The 20,663-nt window shown below is 36.2% G+C and overlaps 1 protein-coding gene across 4 annotated transcripts in view; it reads left to right on the forward strand.

The window, feature by feature from the left end:
- The window catches only part of VPS13B (vacuolar protein sorting 13 homolog B), a 460,107-nt gene that overhangs the window by 56,055 nt on the left and 383,389 nt on the right, over positions 1–20,663 (forward strand). For all 4 annotated transcript variants that reach the window (XM_082753129.1, XM_082753131.1, XM_082753130.1 and 1 more), the window contains exons 8-15: positions 3,706–3,974; positions 6,380–6,475; positions 6,810–6,932; positions 9,532–9,669; positions 11,073–11,160; positions 15,128–15,319; positions 15,956–16,125; positions 20,238–20,432. In XM_082753129.1, coding sequence (XP_082609255.1) covers positions 3,706–3,974; positions 6,380–6,475; positions 6,810–6,932; positions 9,532–9,669; positions 11,073–11,160; positions 15,128–15,319; positions 15,956–16,125; positions 20,238–20,432 — 1,271 coding nt within the window. The remainder of the gene's footprint in view (positions 1–3,705; positions 3,975–6,379; positions 6,476–6,809; positions 6,933–9,531; positions 9,670–11,072; positions 11,161–15,127; positions 15,320–15,955; positions 16,126–20,237; positions 20,433–20,663) is intronic.

Below are 20,663 nucleotides of genomic sequence, written 5' to 3' on the forward strand. Positions count from 1 at the left end.
AGCACCTGTATTTTTGTAGCCACAGGCAGAGCTGGATCAGGGACCTTACCTGGCTGAAAGCTAATACAGGCAGAAAAACAAAGAAGTACAAAGAGTAATTTTCTGCTCAGTTAGTTCCAGATTTTGGATGGGAGATGCTGGTTTCCAGAACCTTAGTCAGAGATGCCTTAAGTATCTCCAACCGTTTAAAAGTGAATTTCCAAAGATCAAACTCCATCTGAACATGGAAACAGATGCAGCCATGCTGTACAGTATTTAATTTATATAAAATGTATTTCTTAACTGGAATCGCGGCCATAAACTATGAAGCAAAGTTCTTCCACTGTGATTTTAGCTATGGTAGTGAGCAAGGGTAGAGACAGAAACTTGACAAGTGGTGTAAAGCATGATGTTCCAGCATGCTTCTGGCCTTGTGGTTGTGGAAGAGTTCCTGTAGGTTTTCTCTCTTGATGACTGAATACTTCTTTGCACTATTCTTTATTCCCTTGCAGTATACATTAAGACAAAGAAATTTCTTAATGCTGAGATAAATAGTCAAAATAGAGATTGTAAAAGTTCCTTCGGCGTTGTAGGGTGTGGGTATCACTTAGAGAAGATGCAGAATAATCATCCCATTTCAGTAGTGCAGCAGAATTTCCATAAAAAAAAAAAAGTAATTTCCATAAAAATAAGTAAAATACAGGGAAGAAGAAGCTGAAGGAAGAGCTTAAGACTGAAATTCAATTATTGTGTAGGGTTAGGGTTTGAAAGTGTAGCATGTAGAGGTCTAAACACCCATGAGTAATTATTTTTATCCCAATTGTCTTGTTTCTCAGTATGATAGGTTTTCCTAAAAGGTGGCCATTAAGGGAATGGGGTCTTTTGAACTTCCAGACCTTTGCCTTCTGTTGTGGCTTAACCGTGGCAGGCAGCAGCTCAGCACCACACAGCAGCTCCCTCTCTCTCCCCAGGTGGGATGTGGGAGAAAAAAAATAAATTGTAAAAGTGTGAGATGAAGAGGTAAAGCAAAAGCCATGCTTACAAGCAAAGCAAAACCAGGAATTCATTTGCTACTTCCATCAGCAGGCAGATGTTAAGCCATGTCCAGGAGAGCAAGGTTCATCCCGTGTAACAGTTTCTTGGGAAGACAAACACCATCACTTGGAACATCCCCTCTTCCTCCTCCTACCAGCTTTTATGGCTGAGCATGATATGGATTCTCTCTTTGGTCCATTTGGATCAGCTGTTCCAGCCTACCTGCCAGGAGAAGCTCAAAAGACCTTGCAACAACTGTAACATGGGAGTGTTCCCACCACTATTTTCATCAGAAATCCAAAAACTAGCATTATACAAGCCTCTGTGAAGTCAGTTAACTACATCCCATCCAAAACCAGGACACCTTCTTTAGTACTTCAGGCCCTCAAAGTATACTTGAGGCGTCTTACTCAAATAATTTGTATATTGTAGAAAAATTAGGAATGCTTAGGTGGCCTATGAATTGCAGTGCTGATTGAGAAGCATTAGAAAAAAATTGGCAAAATGTTGTGTTCTGCTAACATTGTATAATAGAGTTATAAGACTAGTATAAAGTCTGCAAGGATGAGATTTTTTCTGATTTATGTTCTATTCCTTTTGTTGTTAGGCTTTGCACAATTTACTGTTTCTTACAGAGTTATAAAAAAAAAAAATAAAAAAATCTGCAAGGAACTCGAAGAGAGCTCAAATTATCTGAATATACCACTCATTTTGTCATCTCATCTCTCTCTATTACAAGCCTTGGCTTTATTTTTTATTCTTTTTACAAATTAACAAATTATTAACAAATATTTTGTGCTGGTTTGATTTATTCCTCCTTTCTCTCCATCTGTCTCGTGGTGTTTTTGCTTTGATGCTCTTTCTGGAGGCTTCTCTTGCTTGAAAGCAGGTGGTGATGCAGCATCGCAGCGTAGGGTAGCCTGAGGATTCTTGCGTTCAAGGCCTGCTTGTGAAAGGCAAAACTGGTGGTTTAGGGCTGTAGCTCAACTCTTCAGCTGAAAGCTTCCTGACATTTCAGTTTTACCAATTTATTATTAAATAGGACAAAGATATTACTGTGCACCATTAACCTCGAATTAACGTAGGGTTTTTGTCATTATATTTCAGTTGTATATATTTGCAGTTGATGTAGTAGTTAGCATAGTTAATTAAAACCATGGAGACTTTATTTGCATATACTTCTTCATGCATTATATGTCATAAAGGAATACAGATTATAATTATGCTTTGAGGTGTTTAGAGGATGTTGTGGGTTGCTTTCTCAGTGTGTTTGTCTGCATTTTGACTGATTGCATAACAATTGTGGTAATTGTAAGTTCGTGATAGAAGCTAGGTGTGTCCTCCTCTTACATCTTCTGTCTCATGTTATATAGATACAACTATTTTAGTCTATCTGCTGTTCTGTCTTATTGAATGGCTTCTAAAATATTACGATATATTATAAAAACAAACTTGTATTTGGCGTCTTTTTACTGTTGTACACATACTGCAGCAAGAGATGATCTAAATGATGACTTAATAGGACTATACGATGTGATATGACTGCACAGACCAAATATATATTATAAAACGTATAATTATATACTTACAGCCCTGGCTCTTGGCCATTTCCAAGACTTTGTGTACCCTTCCTGTATTTCCTATAGTTCAAGATTTATGTTTAGATTTAGATCTGATACCTGAAAATATTTTTAAGGAGAGGAGTAAGGAAGCTTCCTTCACCCCTCTGAGATGCCTCCAAGCATTTGCAGAGGATTCTTGTGATAGTCTTTATTTCTCCTGTCCTCCCACTGTCCAAATAATTTGGGTACCTGTTGATCCTTACTCTAATTTGAAGACTAAAAGCTCTGAAGCTTGTAGGAGTGAGTCCTCTGAGTTAAAAATGAGGAAATAAGAATGGAATATGTCTATCTCCGTTCTATTTAATACTGTGTCCAATGTTATTTCCCTGAGGGAACAGTACTACATCATTCACTCCGTATGGTAACTCTGAAGTAGTTAATACCTCTCTGGAGTCCCATAAGAATGATGATGAAACCAAATAGCCTGAATTAACTGTGCTGTGCACAGTGTTACCCATTCGGATCATGAATCTTGGGAGAAATCCCTGTATTGTCGTGTATGCTACCTTTAATATTTTTTTACAGAAAACAGATATTTGGCTTATTGATTTATAGGTGCTATACTTGTGCTTTTTGCAGAATGCAGATAAACCTGCATCTTCCACTACTGGAACAGCTGACTTAGAGGAGGTTTTCAACCTTATTTTTGGAGCTGTGCTGTATCTACACTTTCCTTGACATGGCTTTTTCAATTAAAGTCCTTTACTATTTCATTTTAAAATTGAAAACTAAAATATGGTAATACATCATTATTTAGTAGGATTTAATTTGCAACTTCAGAAGGGCCTTAATGGACAAATTCTTGAAAGTGTGTGGTACAGAAGACAAATTCTGGTGTCATTGCAAAAAATTATTGCAAAGAGGAAAAATATTAGTGAAGTAAACAAGCATTTGGAAGCTTAAGTAGAAATTTTTAATTTCTAAATGTTCTACCACTGAACACCAAATATCAGTGAACGGTACATGGAATCTTGTCCTAGATAAATTTTGCATGCTATACTTTTGAGCATAATAAATGAACTTTAAAGCATGGTTGATTTGAAATTTGACTTAGCTCTTGTTTTAAAAGGTACAGAAGATGAAACAGGCTCGGTGATGCAGTATCCTACACAGTATATCAATCAAGATCCTTATCTGCATCAAGATGATGACCAGCAACAAGGATGGGTTTCTTGGGCCTGGTCTTTTGTTCCTGCCATTGTGAGTTATGATGATGAAGAGAACAATTCTGGTGGAATCGATGATGGAACAACGCTCCATCAGCAGAAGTCTCAGTCCCTCAAGGATCCTATTATCTCAATTGGATTCTACTGTACAAAGGCAACAGTGACTTTTAAGGTAAGGATTACTGTGTCATATTATATGAGTGCATTGATTTGTTGTGAAAGTACATGAAGACTGTATGAATGTGTCTACTGTTTGGTTTGAGACAAGGGACATTACATGGATGGAATAACAAAAAAAAGGGGGTGTGAGGAATGCTGAAAGTTTTTCACATCATAATTAGGTGGTTTGGTTTGCTATTTGAGGTAGAATTTAACTGCAAACATTTTAATCTTAAAGGGAAAAAGAGAATCCAGTTGATATACTTGGATGAATGTTTTTGAGGGGAGAAGCTTAGAAGTCTTTTTGTGAAAATTTATTACAGTATTCATCTGATGTTTGTATAAATATATTTAGTAATAAAAGAGCTTTAGGTTGGTAGAGCTTGTGCACAAATGCTGGAGAAATTTGTTTTCCTTTTTTTCTTGTATGTGCAAATGTGAATTCAAATGAAACTTATTTTTTTATTCTTTTTTTTTCTTTTTTATTCTTTTTAGCTGTAATCAAATCTCTAAGTAGTTGTTGGGCTTTTCTAATACTTTCTGTTTGCAGAAGGGAATATAGAGTTAGAACAAGATACTGAAATACACTGACAGAAATTAGAAATTAAGGTTCTGATTTTGTAGAATACTTTCAATACATGCCTTTGAGACTTTTGGATGACATGCAGTACTTTCATAACCCTTAGATAATGTTTATGTGCCTGCTTTATATGCTCAGTATCATCAGAGCCTCCTGTTCTTTTGCCTGTTTGGCTTGCCAGATGTGCAGAAGGTGTAGTGCTTTGAGCGGCTCCATGGCTACTTTCTCTTAGCTATTTTTGTTTGGTGGCATAGCAGGGCATTTAGCTGCTCAGCAGCTGGCAGAAAAGATGAAGCAAGCATCTTCGACAGTTGCAAGTATTCTGTTCGTGTTTTAAGCTTTCAGTCTCCTGGTAAACTTAGTTGCAAAAGTTGAGGATGTGAAGCATCAGCAAACATTCAGTAATGTTCTTTTGGCAATCTGCCTCAGTCTTCATTTTAAAAAAAAAAAAAAAAAAAAAAGAAAAAGAAAAAAGGCTAAAAATAAATGATGTAGAATAATTCTTCTGCCTTTAATTAAATCTTTGGGACACCACTAAAAAAATCTCAAAATTCTCATTATCATAGTTCAGATTGGTCTTTCTTTTGTGCTTTGTCATACAGTATTAGCTTTATGTACTTTTTCTGCATGTGAGAAAACTTGTTAAAACAATAGGAACATTTTTTTTGAACAGAATTTGCTGGATTGGGCTTTCCTAATGTTTCTTTGGCAAGCTTGTGCATTTTATATTAGGAAGTGATAAAAACTGCTTAAAATATAACATCTTAAATTCTATAAATTTTAAATGTGAAGTATGAGACGAATATGGTGACAGTTAGGAGGAAAACAGAATTCATTGTTCTACTTGCATGCAAAGAATGTATGGAATTAATTTGTGGTTCATATTTTGGTTAAAAAATAAGGTCAAGTTTCTGCATTAGCATTCTGAACAGTTGATATCATTCCAGCTAAAAATCATGCCAAATTAAATGTTGCATTTTCTAATAATGGTGAAAATGATTCTTGTAATGTCTGAGTTCTTTTAATCAATTAATTGCTTTTCCTCTACAATAATTGCACACAGCTGAAGGGTGATCAGTGATTTTTTTTAAATCCAATTTTCATGGACATTTGGATTACAAAATTTTACTTTGAAACAACAACCACGTGTATCAAGTCTCAAAAATAATAATGAGAGCTTGTGGATATTCTATATAAAATTAGAACTATTTAAGCTGTTCAACATAAAAATAAGCTTTTTTTAATGCAAAAGAGCCTTGAATATTTTGTACCTCTCTGTCTTCTCCCTTTCTTTTAGCTCCAGGTTATATGCTTTTTAAGCAGAGAGCATGTGTATTAGCACTTTAAATTTTTATATTGTAATCATGCAAGAAATATGAATGCATGTTTCTCTGAATTGCCATGACAAGAAACAAAAATAAGTATGATTGCAATTCAAAACACTTCCTTAATATTGTCATGCCGTTTAATTTTTTGCTGGGAAGAATAAATATATTTATGGATTTTTACAGCAATTTACAAACTAATTTGATACCACGTTAATAATGTAGCTGCGTATCTGTTTCATCTTTTCACATAGTTTCTCTTTAGATAAGCAAACTAAAAGTTCTGTAGTGGATTTAAAACTTTTTGTTATGGCATACTTCAACCAGAAGTTGAATATGAGAAGTTCTAATATGGATAATGTGTTACAGCTGTTGAACTGCACCTGTTTCCTGCTTGTTAATAAATTTTGGCCATAGTTTAATTTGTCCTCATCAGTTCTGTATATTAATGACATTACTGCTGTTTAATACTAATATTGACTTTTATAAAGTGTTTATCCTGTTGTTTTGTAGCTTACTGAAATGCAAGCTGAAAGTAGTTATTATAGCCCTCAGAAAGTAAAATCCAAAGAAGTTATATGCTGGGAACAAGAAGGAACCACAGTTGAGGTAATTTCTTGTCAACTTTTTTATTATAAATACTGAAGTAAATAATTTCTAAGACAAAATATATTGAATTACTTCATTACTGATTTTCATATTCTGCTATATTAGATGTGTTTATGTGTAATAATGACATTGATAGGCAGAAGGGGTTACTTTGGTATCTGACCACCATAGCACTAGAAATTTAGAGACTTTATATACATCCTATTTGATAAACTTGCTGTTTATTTAAGCACTAAAGATATAAATGTGAACATACTCTAGTTCACTTTTGTCATCTTTTCTGTTTCTCATGGACTGGAATTCTTCAAAATACCACATTTTTTTCCCCCACTAGGTCCTTATGAAAGGTGAACGTTTCTTTGATTGCCAAATAGGTTTTGTTGGCTGCCAAGCCATGTGCCTTAAAGGAATTATGGGAATTAAAGACTTTGAAGAGAACATGAATAGGAATGATGAAGTGAGTATATTACAATATTAGTTGACTTATTGAATACAGCAGTTAATGGTATGCTTCATTAAAATATTTGGGTGCCAGAGTTGGAAATGCTGGTGTTATCAATTGTGAATAAGATTTTTTGGATGTGTCACTGCAATATAGAACTCAATGCCTTATCCTTAGGGTTGAAAAGATGACAAACATCTAAGAGTGAGAAGCTGTGAAACATAAGATTATTTTTTTTTTGACAACCCCACTTATCCCCCCCATTATTATATATGTTTTCATACTTTCATTCTGTATAGGAAATTAAATCACAGTTGGAATTTTTTGAAAGTACTTAAATCAACAGAAGTTCAGAGGGGAAGAAGTAGGAAGGTGATACACTAAGGATAATAGAGGTGTTACTCAAATAGTGAACAAGTATGTTGCCTTATTTTTCAATAGCATTGATGGTGTGAAGTGAGAAGGAGCATTAATTACAGTATTTTAGGTAGAAGCAAAACATAAATTGCTTAGTAAGACAAACCTGGGTATTCATATGAACTACTCTTAAAAATTTAGTGAACTGATGCACGAAATTTAATAGTATGGATTTTTAGTTGAGTTATAGGTAAAACAGTGCCATATTGTAGTGGCAAACTACATCTAAGCAAAATCAGCCAACTACACACCTGTTAGCATGGTATTAGTTCTCTGTAAATTCTTAGTATTTTAAGGAGAAAAACCAAGAATATCAAAAACTATATAAAGCAAATGTACATTAAGTTAAAAGATACTGTTATTTAGAAAATAGATACTGTGATATGGTTTGTTGTGTCATATTTTTGTACTTTCCCTGTGAGAGCAGTATGGCTTGTCATCCACTCTCAAGTGTTTGTACACAAATACATGAATCAGGAAAAAAAAAAAAAGATTTAGGTGTCCTTACATAGCTGTAGAACATGGGGAACACAGAAGTGTGGTGGGACGCAATATATAACTGGTATGCTGTAACTAGTAGTTAGAGGGATTGCCAGAAGAACAGTCTGGGGAGACAAGGATGAACCATCTGTAAGAGATGCTCTGCCGGCCTTGTTAGAGACAAGGAAGACCTGGCTGGGGATTTGACAGTGAATGGCAGCCTTGCCTGCAGGGACGATGAGACTGTGAAGTTTAAAATTATGAGTGAAGTGAGCAAGATGAACAGTAGGCTGGTGTCCTTTGGATTTAGAAGAGCAGGTTTTGGCAGGATCCTGTAGAATAGTGCTTTAATGGGCAAAGAGACTTAAGAAACCTGGTTGAGTTTCAAGGACAGCATTCTTCAAGCACAAGAAGCTCATTCTGATGTGCAAAAAAATAAAGTGTGGCCGAAGTCCAGCATGGATGAACGTAAAAACTCCTGACAGTACTAAAGTACAGGTAAAATATGAAGCATATCTTAAACTGCAGCATGCAAAAACTGCAGAAGAGGAACCTATTTCCTGGTAGTGGGCTGTGCTTACGTGGCCAAGCAGCTAGCTGCCTGAGGAAGAACTGACAGCCCTATTCAGGACATGTGTTGACTTAAGCAAGGCCTTTGACATGGTCTCCCACGCATTCCTTACTCCCAAATCAGTGAGGTATTGATTGGGTAGGTTGGGTGAAAAAGTGTATGTCCCGATTTTTGGGAGGATTTTCCCCGGTGGTCCTTTGGGAAGTTCTGGATATTGGCCACGTTGCTCTACTAGTGCTTGTAGTGGAACTACAAGAGGAACTTAATTTCCTTGGTTGTGTTTTTGCAACTCTCCCTCTGGCTCTCTCCTTGTTGTGAGTGTCCGGGATCCTCTCTCCCTTTCTCTTTTCGTTCCTGTCAAGTCTGGTGGCTCCTTCAATTGACCCCTTCATCTCCTTTTTCCGTCAACCTGTTGTGTTGGTTTCACTGATGGAGAATGACTGGAAGGGCAGATGTGCCGTTATATACTGGTGTTGCTAGATAGCTGAACCACTGGCTCCTTGGTTCAATACTCTTGTTTAAGGTTAGTTACTTGGCAAAAATCAATCTCTCACATATTCCCTGTTTGAAGGAATAACTCCTGGTAGTAAGGTTGTGTTGATTTTAGAAGGGCAGAGGATTTAGGATGTGGAGAATAAAGCATGTAAAACCCCAGGTGAAGAAAGAGGAACATTCAAGTAGCAAGTGGGTCATACATTGAGATAACTACTTATTATGAACAGAATAGATGAAGCATGTGAAAGGCACTGGTCAGTCAGAGAAATAGAATATGGAGTGACAAGATAATGTACAGTTAAAAGGATGGAGCAGATTTCAGAGCAACAATGATCTAAAATTCATGTTAAAACAAAGCTAGTATGTGTTCTCTATTATTAGTTGTACATTATTAGCCCAGGCTGTTTCTATTAACCTAAAAATGGGGTGGGAGTGGACAGGAACATCAGCATTACTTAACCAAAATTATTTTAATTGTCTTACGTTTATTCATGATGAAATATGTGAGTGGAGCAGAGGTGTCCTCTTCCATATTCTCTTGATAGACTGACATGTTATTATTGTGTTATGACAGAATCGAAACTGCTCTGTTAACCTGACTTTTTTTTTTTCCTCCCTTGCCTTGTTATTATGTTTGACTACTTGATGAAGGAGGCCTACTTCTTTAATTGTGGAGAAAATCTGAGTGCAAAAGGGATGACGTACCTTACCAATTCACTATTTGATTACAGAAGTCCAGAAAATAATAGTATCCGTGCAGAATTTATATTGGATGCAGCTCATCATAAGGTCAGAGAATTACTTTGTTTCTTTCAAAAATATTTTCTAATGCTCTCTAATGAGTCTCTAATGATTTTTGGATGTATACTCTTAGAAGACTGATTTGCTTCACTTGGTCATGTTAAGCCGAATCTTACTTTGCAGATGGCCAAAAAATGATCAAAACTATTTGTGTTCAAAAAAAAAAAAAAAAAGGCAACAAAAACATGTCCAAAAGAAACCTCAAAACCCCTCCTATTCTGAAACCTAAATCTAATGCCATTGTTTTCAAAAGTGCTAACTACAAAACATCTACGGGGGGAAAAAAAAAACAAAAACAACACAACAACACAAAGATAGGACAGAAATGCTATCAAAAGGTTGAGCTTACTGACATATACTTGTTTAAACCAAACAATTATTTTGTGGTTTTCAAACTGAGAAAGTCTTTCATGGAAAACAGATCTGGCAACTTGTTAATTTTATTGTCAGTGAGTGCCATTTTCTTAGATACTGTGTCCTTGAGTGTTGTTCTTACATTCTTCTACTTAGGAGCCTTGCTAATTCTGCCTTTGATAGAGACAACTTTTCAGTCATGAATAGTCTGTTGTAACTTGTGCATTAAAATTTTATTCCCTGACTGTGACTTTTAAAGACTGTATGCAGTGACCAAGGTGGTCCTTTCCAGGTGTTTTCATAGGTGCTGTTAAGTGCTCTGTGTAATTGTACTGGCAAAGCCACTTACAATTTTGAATATATCTATTTTCTTTCAAATTTATTTTTTCCACTTTTTTAGTACTACTGATGAAGTCTAACCCTGAAGACTCCCTTAAAGTGAAATTAATTACTGAAACAACAAGCACTCATACATACTCAAATGGTGTCCATAGCTTTAAGATTTACTTGAGCTGCCTTCTATGCTTTTATGATTTGCCTATCGTTTGGCAAGTAGGGAAGCAAATTCCATGTGTAGTAATGGAATAGCTTACATATAAATCTTGGTGATGACATAAAGTCTTGCTCAGATTACTACTGTTTGAAGATAAAAACACCATATTCCGTAAAAAATGAGAATAAATGAGCTTCAGTTTTGAATGTAGTTAATTAGGCAGATATGTTGGATGCAAGAGGTCAAGTGAAGAATATTTACTCCATTAAAGGTACTAATTAACTAGATGTTATTGATGAATTGGTCAATGTGTCTGCTGGAATTATGGATGTGCCTTTGTGTGGCCTCAAATAGAAGTTACATTACCTATAGGAAAGGTGAATTCTTTGGGATAACCTCTGTCGTTTGTTTTGATAAGCCTTTCCGTGTGTTGATGCACAAATCCAAACACGAATATATCTCTCTCATACCAGCCTATCAGTTGGTAATCTCAAGATTCTTTCCTTATACAATGTTTTCTTTGTTTGCTTTGCTTTGTTGGTAGGAGACGTACACAGAGATAGCTGGAATGCAGAGGTTTGGGGCTTTCTACATGGATTACTTGTACACAATGGAAAGCACTGGTGGCAAAGGTACCTTTTTTCTTTGTTTACCCTGTTAAATAATAGAAACAAAGACTCTTCAGACAGAGCTGGTCCTTGACCAGCTGTCCTCTAACTTACCTTAGATTTGCCATCAGGTTCACAGTTAAAATGGTTTCATCCGCATCAGTGTGTTTAGCTGTTTTGTTTATTGATGATTTATTGATATTCTTTCTTTTCTGCTTAAGTAATTGAGATCTTTTACAGTCAGTGGCTAAACTGAAAATAATTTTCATGTAGCAGTGGTAAAGTTCATGAAGTATGATGTCTTTTAAAGAAGTTACTGTTATTACTGACTTCGGAAAATAAATGTTTTGAGAAACCCTGGAATTATGTCGATCATCCACATGATACAGAAGATTGAGTACTCTCATTTTCTCCTGTGAAGAAAATGCAAGGAAGAGAGAATTATACCTTTTTAGAATTACTCATCTGAAAGTATAGGTGAAGGTGGCATTTACGGTTGCAGAGCTGATGTTGGGGAGAAATAATCTTTAAATATAAATATCCCAAATATTTTTGTAAGCAAATACTAGTCTAAACCATACAAACCCAGGTATTTGCTAATTTGAAGTCATTCTTGAGATTTCTATCAATTACCTTCTAAATCTGAGGCAATACAGTGGGTTCGATGCAGTAAGTGTGTCTACTTTTGTGTCACGAAAAAAAGAGGAGTTAATATGTCAATAAGTAATATATATATATGTGTGTATATATACACACATATATATATGTTCTTAAAATGAATTGTGGTGTGATCCTCCCACATTGTCATCTACAGCTGCTGTTGTGCAGTCCTGCTGGCTAAGTAATGATTTCTTCTCCACCTGTGTACTTATTACCACAAATACCATCTCTATGGATGTCTGGGAACTTCTGGCTGTTTCTTGACTGAACTTTTATTTGTTCTTGCTACCTAACCCAATTCATCAGAAGCTTTTTTTTTGTTCGTTTTTATGTCTGTACTTATCTTTTAAGAGAAGTCTGAGGTCTTAATGGTTTTGATTTTGGGATTAATTACATGTTTAATATAAAAGGAGTAGGAAAGAAATTTCCAATTTGGCTAGAAGATGGATCATTTGAAGCTTGCAAACAGAAATAAGTGATGCCATTGCTTTCGATAGTTGAGGGATAGACTAGGTAATTTAACAGTTCTTTCCCAGCCCTGAGGCTTTCCTGTCTGCTTACCATGCGTGTGATTTAAAGCTGAGAAAATATACGTGAAGTCAAGCTTCTACTGCAGTGTATTTCTGTTTTTAATAAAGAAATAACCACGTACATGCACACAGTACTTTTATGTAGAGAAGTTGAAGACCAGGATAAACATCATATCTTTTTTGACTTTTGGTATTGAAATTTGTATATGCATAGATATCTGATTATGAGGAAAATTTGATTATATGTAGTATTTTGCCGTGTTTTTTTTTGAACACACAAGGAATCTTAAAACATAACTATTCCTGACTGTAACTAACTCTTTACAGAAATTGCTCAACTTAAAAGCTCTTAGTTTTAGTTCAAGACGAGACTGCTTTCTTCTCCTTAGTTTCTCTTTTGTTTCTTCCAGTTTCCTTTCTCAGGGGCATGACATGTATTTTCTGCATCAGTCACTAGGAAAACACCTCAGAAAATGTAGCTTGGCTTCCTATCAAGCCTTCCTGGGTGCTTTTATTTCAGTGTTATTCCTATAATTTCAGCTGTTTGACCACATAAAGGAAAAGGGTAGTTAATTTTATATTAATAGTTTAAATATTGGCTGTCTCTATAGAATTAAGAACTTTAAACCGTAAGTTGTCAAATACACTTGTTTCTCAGAAAAGCAGATGATATTTTGTGTTAGTTGTATTCTAAATGATTTTCCACATCGAACACCAAGTAGGTAATTAATAAATAGAACATGAACAAATCATTAACAAATAACAAATGTAAATTATCTCATTTAAAATGAATATACAGATTCTTCAGAATTCTGATAACAATATAAATCTTACTACATTTCAATATATGGTTTAGGCTTCTAAACAAATACTTTTTTATACATTTAAGTATTTCTATTTGACATTAAGTATGTTTTTAGTTACAATCAGTGCATGCCATTTTTCCCCTAAAAAAACAACACAGCTTACATTATAGGGAGGCAGTTACTGTGATTGTAAGATTTTTATCTATCGAGGCAATTTTGGTTTGACACCTCCTTTGCCCCTTTAACCTTTTCTGAAGCATACAATTACTGATTAAACCACAAGTACCTCCTGGATAACATTAACCTCAGGAGTTTCATCTGTCACTTATAGAAATGTATAAATGACTTTTAGTATTTTGAATAAAAACAAGATAGTGAGTCATGTACAGTAGTTTTATTTTTAAATTCTTCCTGTCTTTCCCCTCTAACTTTATTTTTCTATTTTTTGCTTTGCATTTCAATATTTCACTGAAATGTTGTGTAGTATATCAGTTTCATTGATTACTGGTTTGCATGACCTACAGACCTAACGGAGTGTAATTTTGAAGTTACTTTGTTTATAATGCGTATCTATCCATTTTGGTGGCGTGTTTATTTTGCAGCACTCTGATTTTAAGCTTTTTGTCAACTAGAATTAGACAAAAAGTTTACGGAGGGGCTTGAATACCCAGTGGTTGGTAACCTGATTTTCCTGTATGCATCTGTGAAGTTTAAAAAGCAACCTGCCTGTAAGCACTGACTTCGCTAGAACTGATGTAATTTCTACTCTCGTTCTTTTGCACTCATTTATAAATAAATATAGCTTTTCCATAAATTGGTTTGTCTGTCCCTTCAGTATATTATCCATATACAAGCAGTTAAGTGCAAGTGAGTTTTTTTTTTTAATTGAAAAACTAGGCTATTATTACTTTTCAAGCCTTTTGGCTTTGTTTTTTTTGTGTTATGTTTACTGATAGTGTTCATCTGAACTGGATACAAGATAGAATCAGAAGAAATGCTGATAAAAAAATCCTAGATTTTTTTCTTATTAAATGGTTTGAAAATCCATTTAATCTTGATGCTTATTTTGTCACTGTTGATTTGTCATGGTTTGCAAGACATTAAATATTTAGTGCTTTTACCAAAACAATGAAGACACTTCCAAAATTATAAGAGTTATAAGAGAAAAAAAGTGAAATTTTGCAAACTAAGTGTTTGAGGGGTGAAGGTATTTTTTTTTTTTTTTTTACAAGCCATATGCAACAGGAAAACTTAAGTGTCTGAAATTTGCATAATTTAACTGAAGAATTTAAAATAAAACATGTTAAGAGAAATGTAAACGTACTGTTTTATAGCTGACAGATTGCCTATATACACTGAATGTGTGATTTTGGTCTACTTCATTATCCTACATTTATATTAGAAAAATAATAGTGTTACTTCAATTGGTACACTAGTAGCTATTTTGAACACCAAGGTTATAGATCTTTTGATGCAGAGACTTAACAATCCTTTTATCCCTGTGGTGGTCCTTATAAAAAATTGTCTGAGACATGATGATTAAAGAAGTTTTCATTCTCCCTGCCCATGCTTTACCTCGTCACTGAATGGAAGGAAGGGTTTATCTTCAATTGTCAGTCTGGTTTAAAAAGTGTTGAACAGCACAGCTGTCACTGGCACCTGGGGTGAAGTTTCCACAAAAAGTTTGGATATTGTTAAAGAATCCCAGGCTTGAAAGATACAGACACAATAAAAAGGTCCCTCATTGACTAGGTTATACTGTGTGTGCTGTTGAGGCAAAATCTTGTCCTGTTTGTTCAGTATCAGAAAGGAATAGTCTTTGTTTAAAGAATATGTTAAGACAGTCATAGTGTATTAATGTGTTCAGTTTGCATTGTTGTATTTTCTGTGTAAGTCTGTGATCACAGGATTTGAAACAAAAGTAGATGACAGTTATAATTTTGTCATGTCTGGTTATTTGGTGTAATTTGTTATTGTTTATATAACTTCTTGTAGTTTCTGGGAATCAACAAGACCTTTCATCAGTAAAGAGTGAAGATTTTGGAAATGTTCAGGAGATGTCTACGAAAAGCCTCATCGTGGGTCCACTCAATCTCCGATTGGATAGCAGTGCTGTACACCGGATAATGAAAATGATAGTGTGTGCTCTGGAACACGAATATGAGCCATATAGCAGAACCAAGCCAGGTTTGCACGTTGCCTGCCTATATGCGTGTTACATGTACACAAATACACAGAATTAAAGCAGACTAACTTCAGTGCTTTTGAAATTGCAAATTCCAAGTAGTTAATCTTTAAATTTGCCAGTCCAAAGAGCAAAAATTTAAATAAAAATGAAACATTGTGTTATCTCCATCAATGCTGGCTATACTTCTAACGCAATTTCAGACAATCTAAAGCCACTTGATTCAAGTCTCTTATGTGGGAGGGCTTATTTCATTGACAACTTTAGCTTATTTTTGGAGTCTAAGAGAAGAAAGAATGCATTTATGTGTTTGAAATAATACTTTTACAGGGAAGAAAATGAATAGAAACAAGCTATGCTGAAACTGTTAGGATGAGTTTCTTGTATGAAACTGAGAAAGAGCTGTACAGTCTTCTCACACTCAAAACTTGGATTTCAAAGTAAGGACAGTGCAGTTACCGTTACATTTAGCCTTATGTAGAACCAGTTTATAGTAAAACATTGGTTATTATATGTATTAAATATGAAGGGCAAAAAAAAATTGCTTTCTACTTTTTTGTTAGTTCCTAACTTTCTGAAAAAGACACTGTGGGAGGTAGGTATTTTAGTCAGACTTATGTAATCTTGGTTTATTTTAGATCTTATGGATGGAAATAGAACTGTGCCAAGCTCAGAAGAAGTGGCATCATTGGAGGAATACATTCCCACTCGACTCACAACATTCACCATTCTTAAGTGTACAATTATAATCCCTGTGGCAGAATTCAATTTACTAGACCACTTGATGCCTGTAATAATGGGTGAGAAGGTATGTACTCGCCAATGCTTACTCAGTTCTTTATATCAGCATGTGCTATTTCATAGAACTTTTAAGGCTAAAATATGTGAAGTTGTAGCATCAAACGCATTGCCTTAATAATAGGCCTAGGTTCATCTCTGCTTTTTTTCATCTCTGACTGTTGTCTTCATGAGAAATACTGAAAATTGAAACTCTGCCTATCCTGGGGTGGAACTGTATAATTTTCTCACTGAACTGTTATTCGATGTGCTAGATGTATTACTGAGTTTCCAATTAGTTTGCTGCCTGCCAGCCTTCTCTACAGGTATGTAAGATGAATGGTGTGTGTGGTACCTAGATAGACTTGTTAAAACTGAAGGCATGTAGTAGTAGGAAAATAACATTTGGAGGAAAAAAAAAAAAAAGTCATAGAATAGTTTTGTGTTGCTTTTGGTCATCAGACTTAAAAAGAAGTAGCTATGACTTCAGAGGTTTTTTTTTTTTGTTTTTTTTTGTTTTTTTTTTTTTAAAAAAGCTTTTGAATCAGAAGGGTGCCTGTTGTGATTCTGCCATTCATGTCTTCCCATACTTGGTCAAATCAGAAATCTTTGATTACATAGTCTTTATAAAGACTTCACAGCATAACGTGTAGCTCTGTGTGTTCAAGTCCTAGCTGGGATACCTTCAGGACTTTACACAATTTACCATTAATAGCTAATGTTTGATCTAGTCACTTAAACTGTGCGGGGAATCAGTTTTTGTTGTGATTGTTAACGATCCCTCTGAATGTTCAAGACAGCATGAATATGAGGAGAACTTCTGATCTGGATGTAGAGTTGATCAGAGGGGTCTTTGGGGATAGAAAATGCTGGGAATGAACAAGGTACAGGAAAAGCATGCTTATAAAATATAGGAAATGAATGACCCTGAAGTGGTCAGGCAGTTCGACAAGATGATCTTTAAGGGTCTATTCTAACTAAACTGTTAAAAGCCCACTTGCAAAAAACAAAAAGCCCACAATTAAGATTTTTGTAAAGTGACTGTCTTGGAAAGAGAGCCAGAAATTAAATTTCCTAACAGCCCGAATTTGTTTCATCTTTTGGATATACGCAGTGTAATTTCAGCCAAAGAATCCTGTATGTTTTTTATTCCTACAGGACTCCTTCTTCCTCTGTGCATGAAATCAGCATACTATAGGGATGAATCAGTGTTTTTTTTAATCAATACTTACTGTTAGCTTTACATCTGGCTGCAGAAGCAGAAAGGATAAGAGGCTGGAATTTAAAAATGAATCGATTGAGTTAAATTTCCATGAATTTTCGTCTGATATTAAACACTTCCAATGCATTTTTTACAAGGGGCTAATAACTGCATGTTGTCTGTCTTGCAGATGAGGTGTTTTGTTTATTTTAGTGGGATGTATCTTGTAGAAGTTCTCAGAAGTTGTTGTTACAACTAAAGCAGTGAGAGTTAGGCATTTATTTATGAAGTCCTTTTCTATGCTAAATATTCAACAATTGGCATTCAAATTGTGTTCCAGAATTAGTGAATAATTTTTGTATCAGCCTTTCTTTAACTGGCAATTTCTTGTCTGAAATTGAGATAACATTTATGTTCTACAAGAGTTCTCATTTCTTCACTGAGTATACTTAAGGCATGTGTGTATTTTTCTTCAATTTAGACATGCTTATCTGTTCTGGCTGCAATGAGTGAACAGGTGACAAAACCGTTACCTCTTGACGCATTAGGATACATACATAAGCTAATTTTAGAAAATGGGACCTTACCAGATCTCTAATTGAAAGCATTGTTTCCTTTCAGCTTGGGATTGTGCTGCTTCTAGTCTAGCGTACATAGAAAGGTGGCCTTCTAACAATGGGAAAATAGCCCCATTTCTGTTGTAGGTTTGAGGAAAACAAGTTCAACTCAAGTGATTTTTTTGGTTACTATTTTTTTTTTATTTGAAGTTTCAATTTATATTTCCTGTGTGAAGGCAAGCCTGTTGAAAATAATAATTTCACCTTCTAGATTGAAACTGATACATGTATTGACCTAATGTCCTATTCTGAAGTTTAAAGAAATGAATCCAGGGTAATTTGAATTGGAAGAGCTGTCTGGAAAGTATCTCTAGGAGACCAGTTGCTTAAAGCAAGTCCTGTTAGAGCAGGATGTTCCAGGGCTTGTCCAGCCAAGTGCCAGATAGCTCCAAGGATGAAGATTCCACAACAAGCTTTCCTGTGTACCTGCTTGGATGGGAGCTGCTTGTGTTTCTTCTGTCTGTTGTAATTTCTCTCACAGTACACCTTTGACAAGAATCTGGCTCTGTCTTTTCTGTACCCTCCCAGTAGGCAGCTGTATAAAGCAGTGGGATCTCCCTTTCTTCATCTCCAGGCCAAACAACCCCAGTTATTTCAGTCTCTCTCGAGACAGAGCTCATGTGCTCCAGGGCCCCTGGTAGCCTTCCAGTGAGTTTTTGTTCCATGCACGTCTTCCTTGTACTAGACGCAGTACTCCATTTCAATGGATACTATGAAAAATAGAGTTGGATGTATAAAATTGCAATATTTATATTTTGGAGCTGCGTTTTTTTTTCCTGAGACAGCTGGCATGATTTTGAATGTGTAGTATATGACCACGTAAAAGGTTAGATCAGCATGAGTTCAGTACGGTGAACTCTTCAGTACGATGAACCGTTCAGTTCTCTTTGGAGTGACAAAAAGTAAACATTTTATAGAATAAAATATTTTGACTTAGCATATTCTTGGGTTGACCTTGGCCAGCTGCCAGCTGCCCACCCAGCTGCTCTCTCACTCTCCCTCCTCAACAGGGCAGGGAAGGTAGATCAAGATAATGAGGGGGAAGATCACTTTACCAAGTGCCATTATGAGCAAAACGAGGCTTGACTTGGGGAAAATTAAGTTAATTTATTGCCAATTAAAATAGATCTGGGTGGTGGGAAAGACAAAAATCGAAATAACACACCCCCCAGCGCCCACCCCTTTTTCTCCCTGGCTTACCTTCACTCCTTCATTCCTGATACTTCTGCCTCTTTTCCCTCACCTATGGGGAAAGGGGGGTTTTGCTCAGTCCATAACAGTTTTCTGCCACTCCTGCTTCCTCACACTTTTCCCCAGCTCCATTGTAGGTCCATCCCATGGGCTGCAGTTCTTCAGAAAACATCTGCTCTGGCATAGGGTCCTTGGTGGGCTGCAGCAGGGACGCTTACTGCAGGGTGGAGAAGAAGAAAGCTCTGGGGAGACCTTATTGCAACCTTCCAGTGCCTAAAGGGGGCCTGCAGGAAAGCTGGGGAGGGACTCTTTGTCAGGGAGTGGAGTGACAGGACGAGGAGTAATGGCTTGAGACTGAAAGAGGGTGGATTTGCATTAGATATAAGGAAAAAATTCTTCACTGTGAGGGTGGTGAGGCACTGGACCAGGTGGCCCAGAGAAGCTGTGGATGCCCCATCCCTGGAGGTGCTCAAGGCCAGGCTGGATGGAGCTTTGGGCAGCCTGGGCTGGTGGGAGGTGTCCCTGCCCATGGCAGGGAGTTGGAATTAGATAATCTTTAAGGTCCCTTCCAATACAAACCATTTTGTGATTCTGTGATTGCTCTGGTGCCTGCAGCACCCCCTCCATGTCCTTCTTCTCTAATGTTGCTGTTTTTGCTGCTGCTTCTAACTCTTTTTCTCCTCACTCTTCTCAGCTTGTGTGGTGTTTTTTGCCTTTTCTGAAATACTTCTACACAGAGACACCACCAGCTTGGCTGCTGGCCTCAGCTGTGCTCTGTGGTGGTGCTGGCTGGAACCGCCTGTGTCCGGCATGGGGTGGCCCTGGCCTCTCCTCACAGAGGCCACCCCTGCAGCTGCTCTGCTGCCAACACCTGTGCACTGATGCTTAATAGAATTACAGATGAAAATTTTAGACGTAAAGGCTAAGTTTTTAACACAGAGGAAGAAGTTATTTTGAAAATATTTAAGGTTTCCTGTTGTTTTTATCATAATGCTGTAGTAAGCAGTAAAGAATTTATTACATGTAGATTCGTTTGTGTGTGTGTATTTTGAGAGAAAAAGATGTAAGAAATGTAAAAATGTATAAATAATAGAATATAAACGTAATAGTTGCATGCTTTTCCCTCTTCCGTAGAACTTAAGTGGATTGCTAAATACTACAAGCTTCCAGCCCCTGCGGCCTTTACCTTCTGTGAGAATACTGGTGGATAAAATTAACCTGGAGCACTCCGTACCAATGTATGCTGAGCAACTGGTGCACATGGTCAGCAGCCTCAGCCAGCTGTCCGATAACCTTCTTCATTACTGTTACTCACACTGCTATCTGAAGGTAAAAGGAATCTCGAGATCTATTTCTTACTTCAGTATGCTGAGAAAATGTTAAAGCAAGTGTGGATAATCCTAAATGTTAACAGTTAAGTTTCTTGGAAGAATGTTTTCAACCTATCTAAAAGGACATGCAAAGTAAATACATCTTGCAGAATATTGTCATTTGGGACTGCTACTTCAGAGCTGAGCTAAATGTTCTGTAACATGAACAGAGAACTTCGCAAGGCAACAA

This window comes from Aythya marila, assembly GCF_965140915.1.
Source record: "Aythya marila genome assembly, chromosome: 2".
NCBI lineage: Eukaryota > Metazoa > Chordata > Aves > Anseriformes > Anatidae > Aythya > Aythya marila.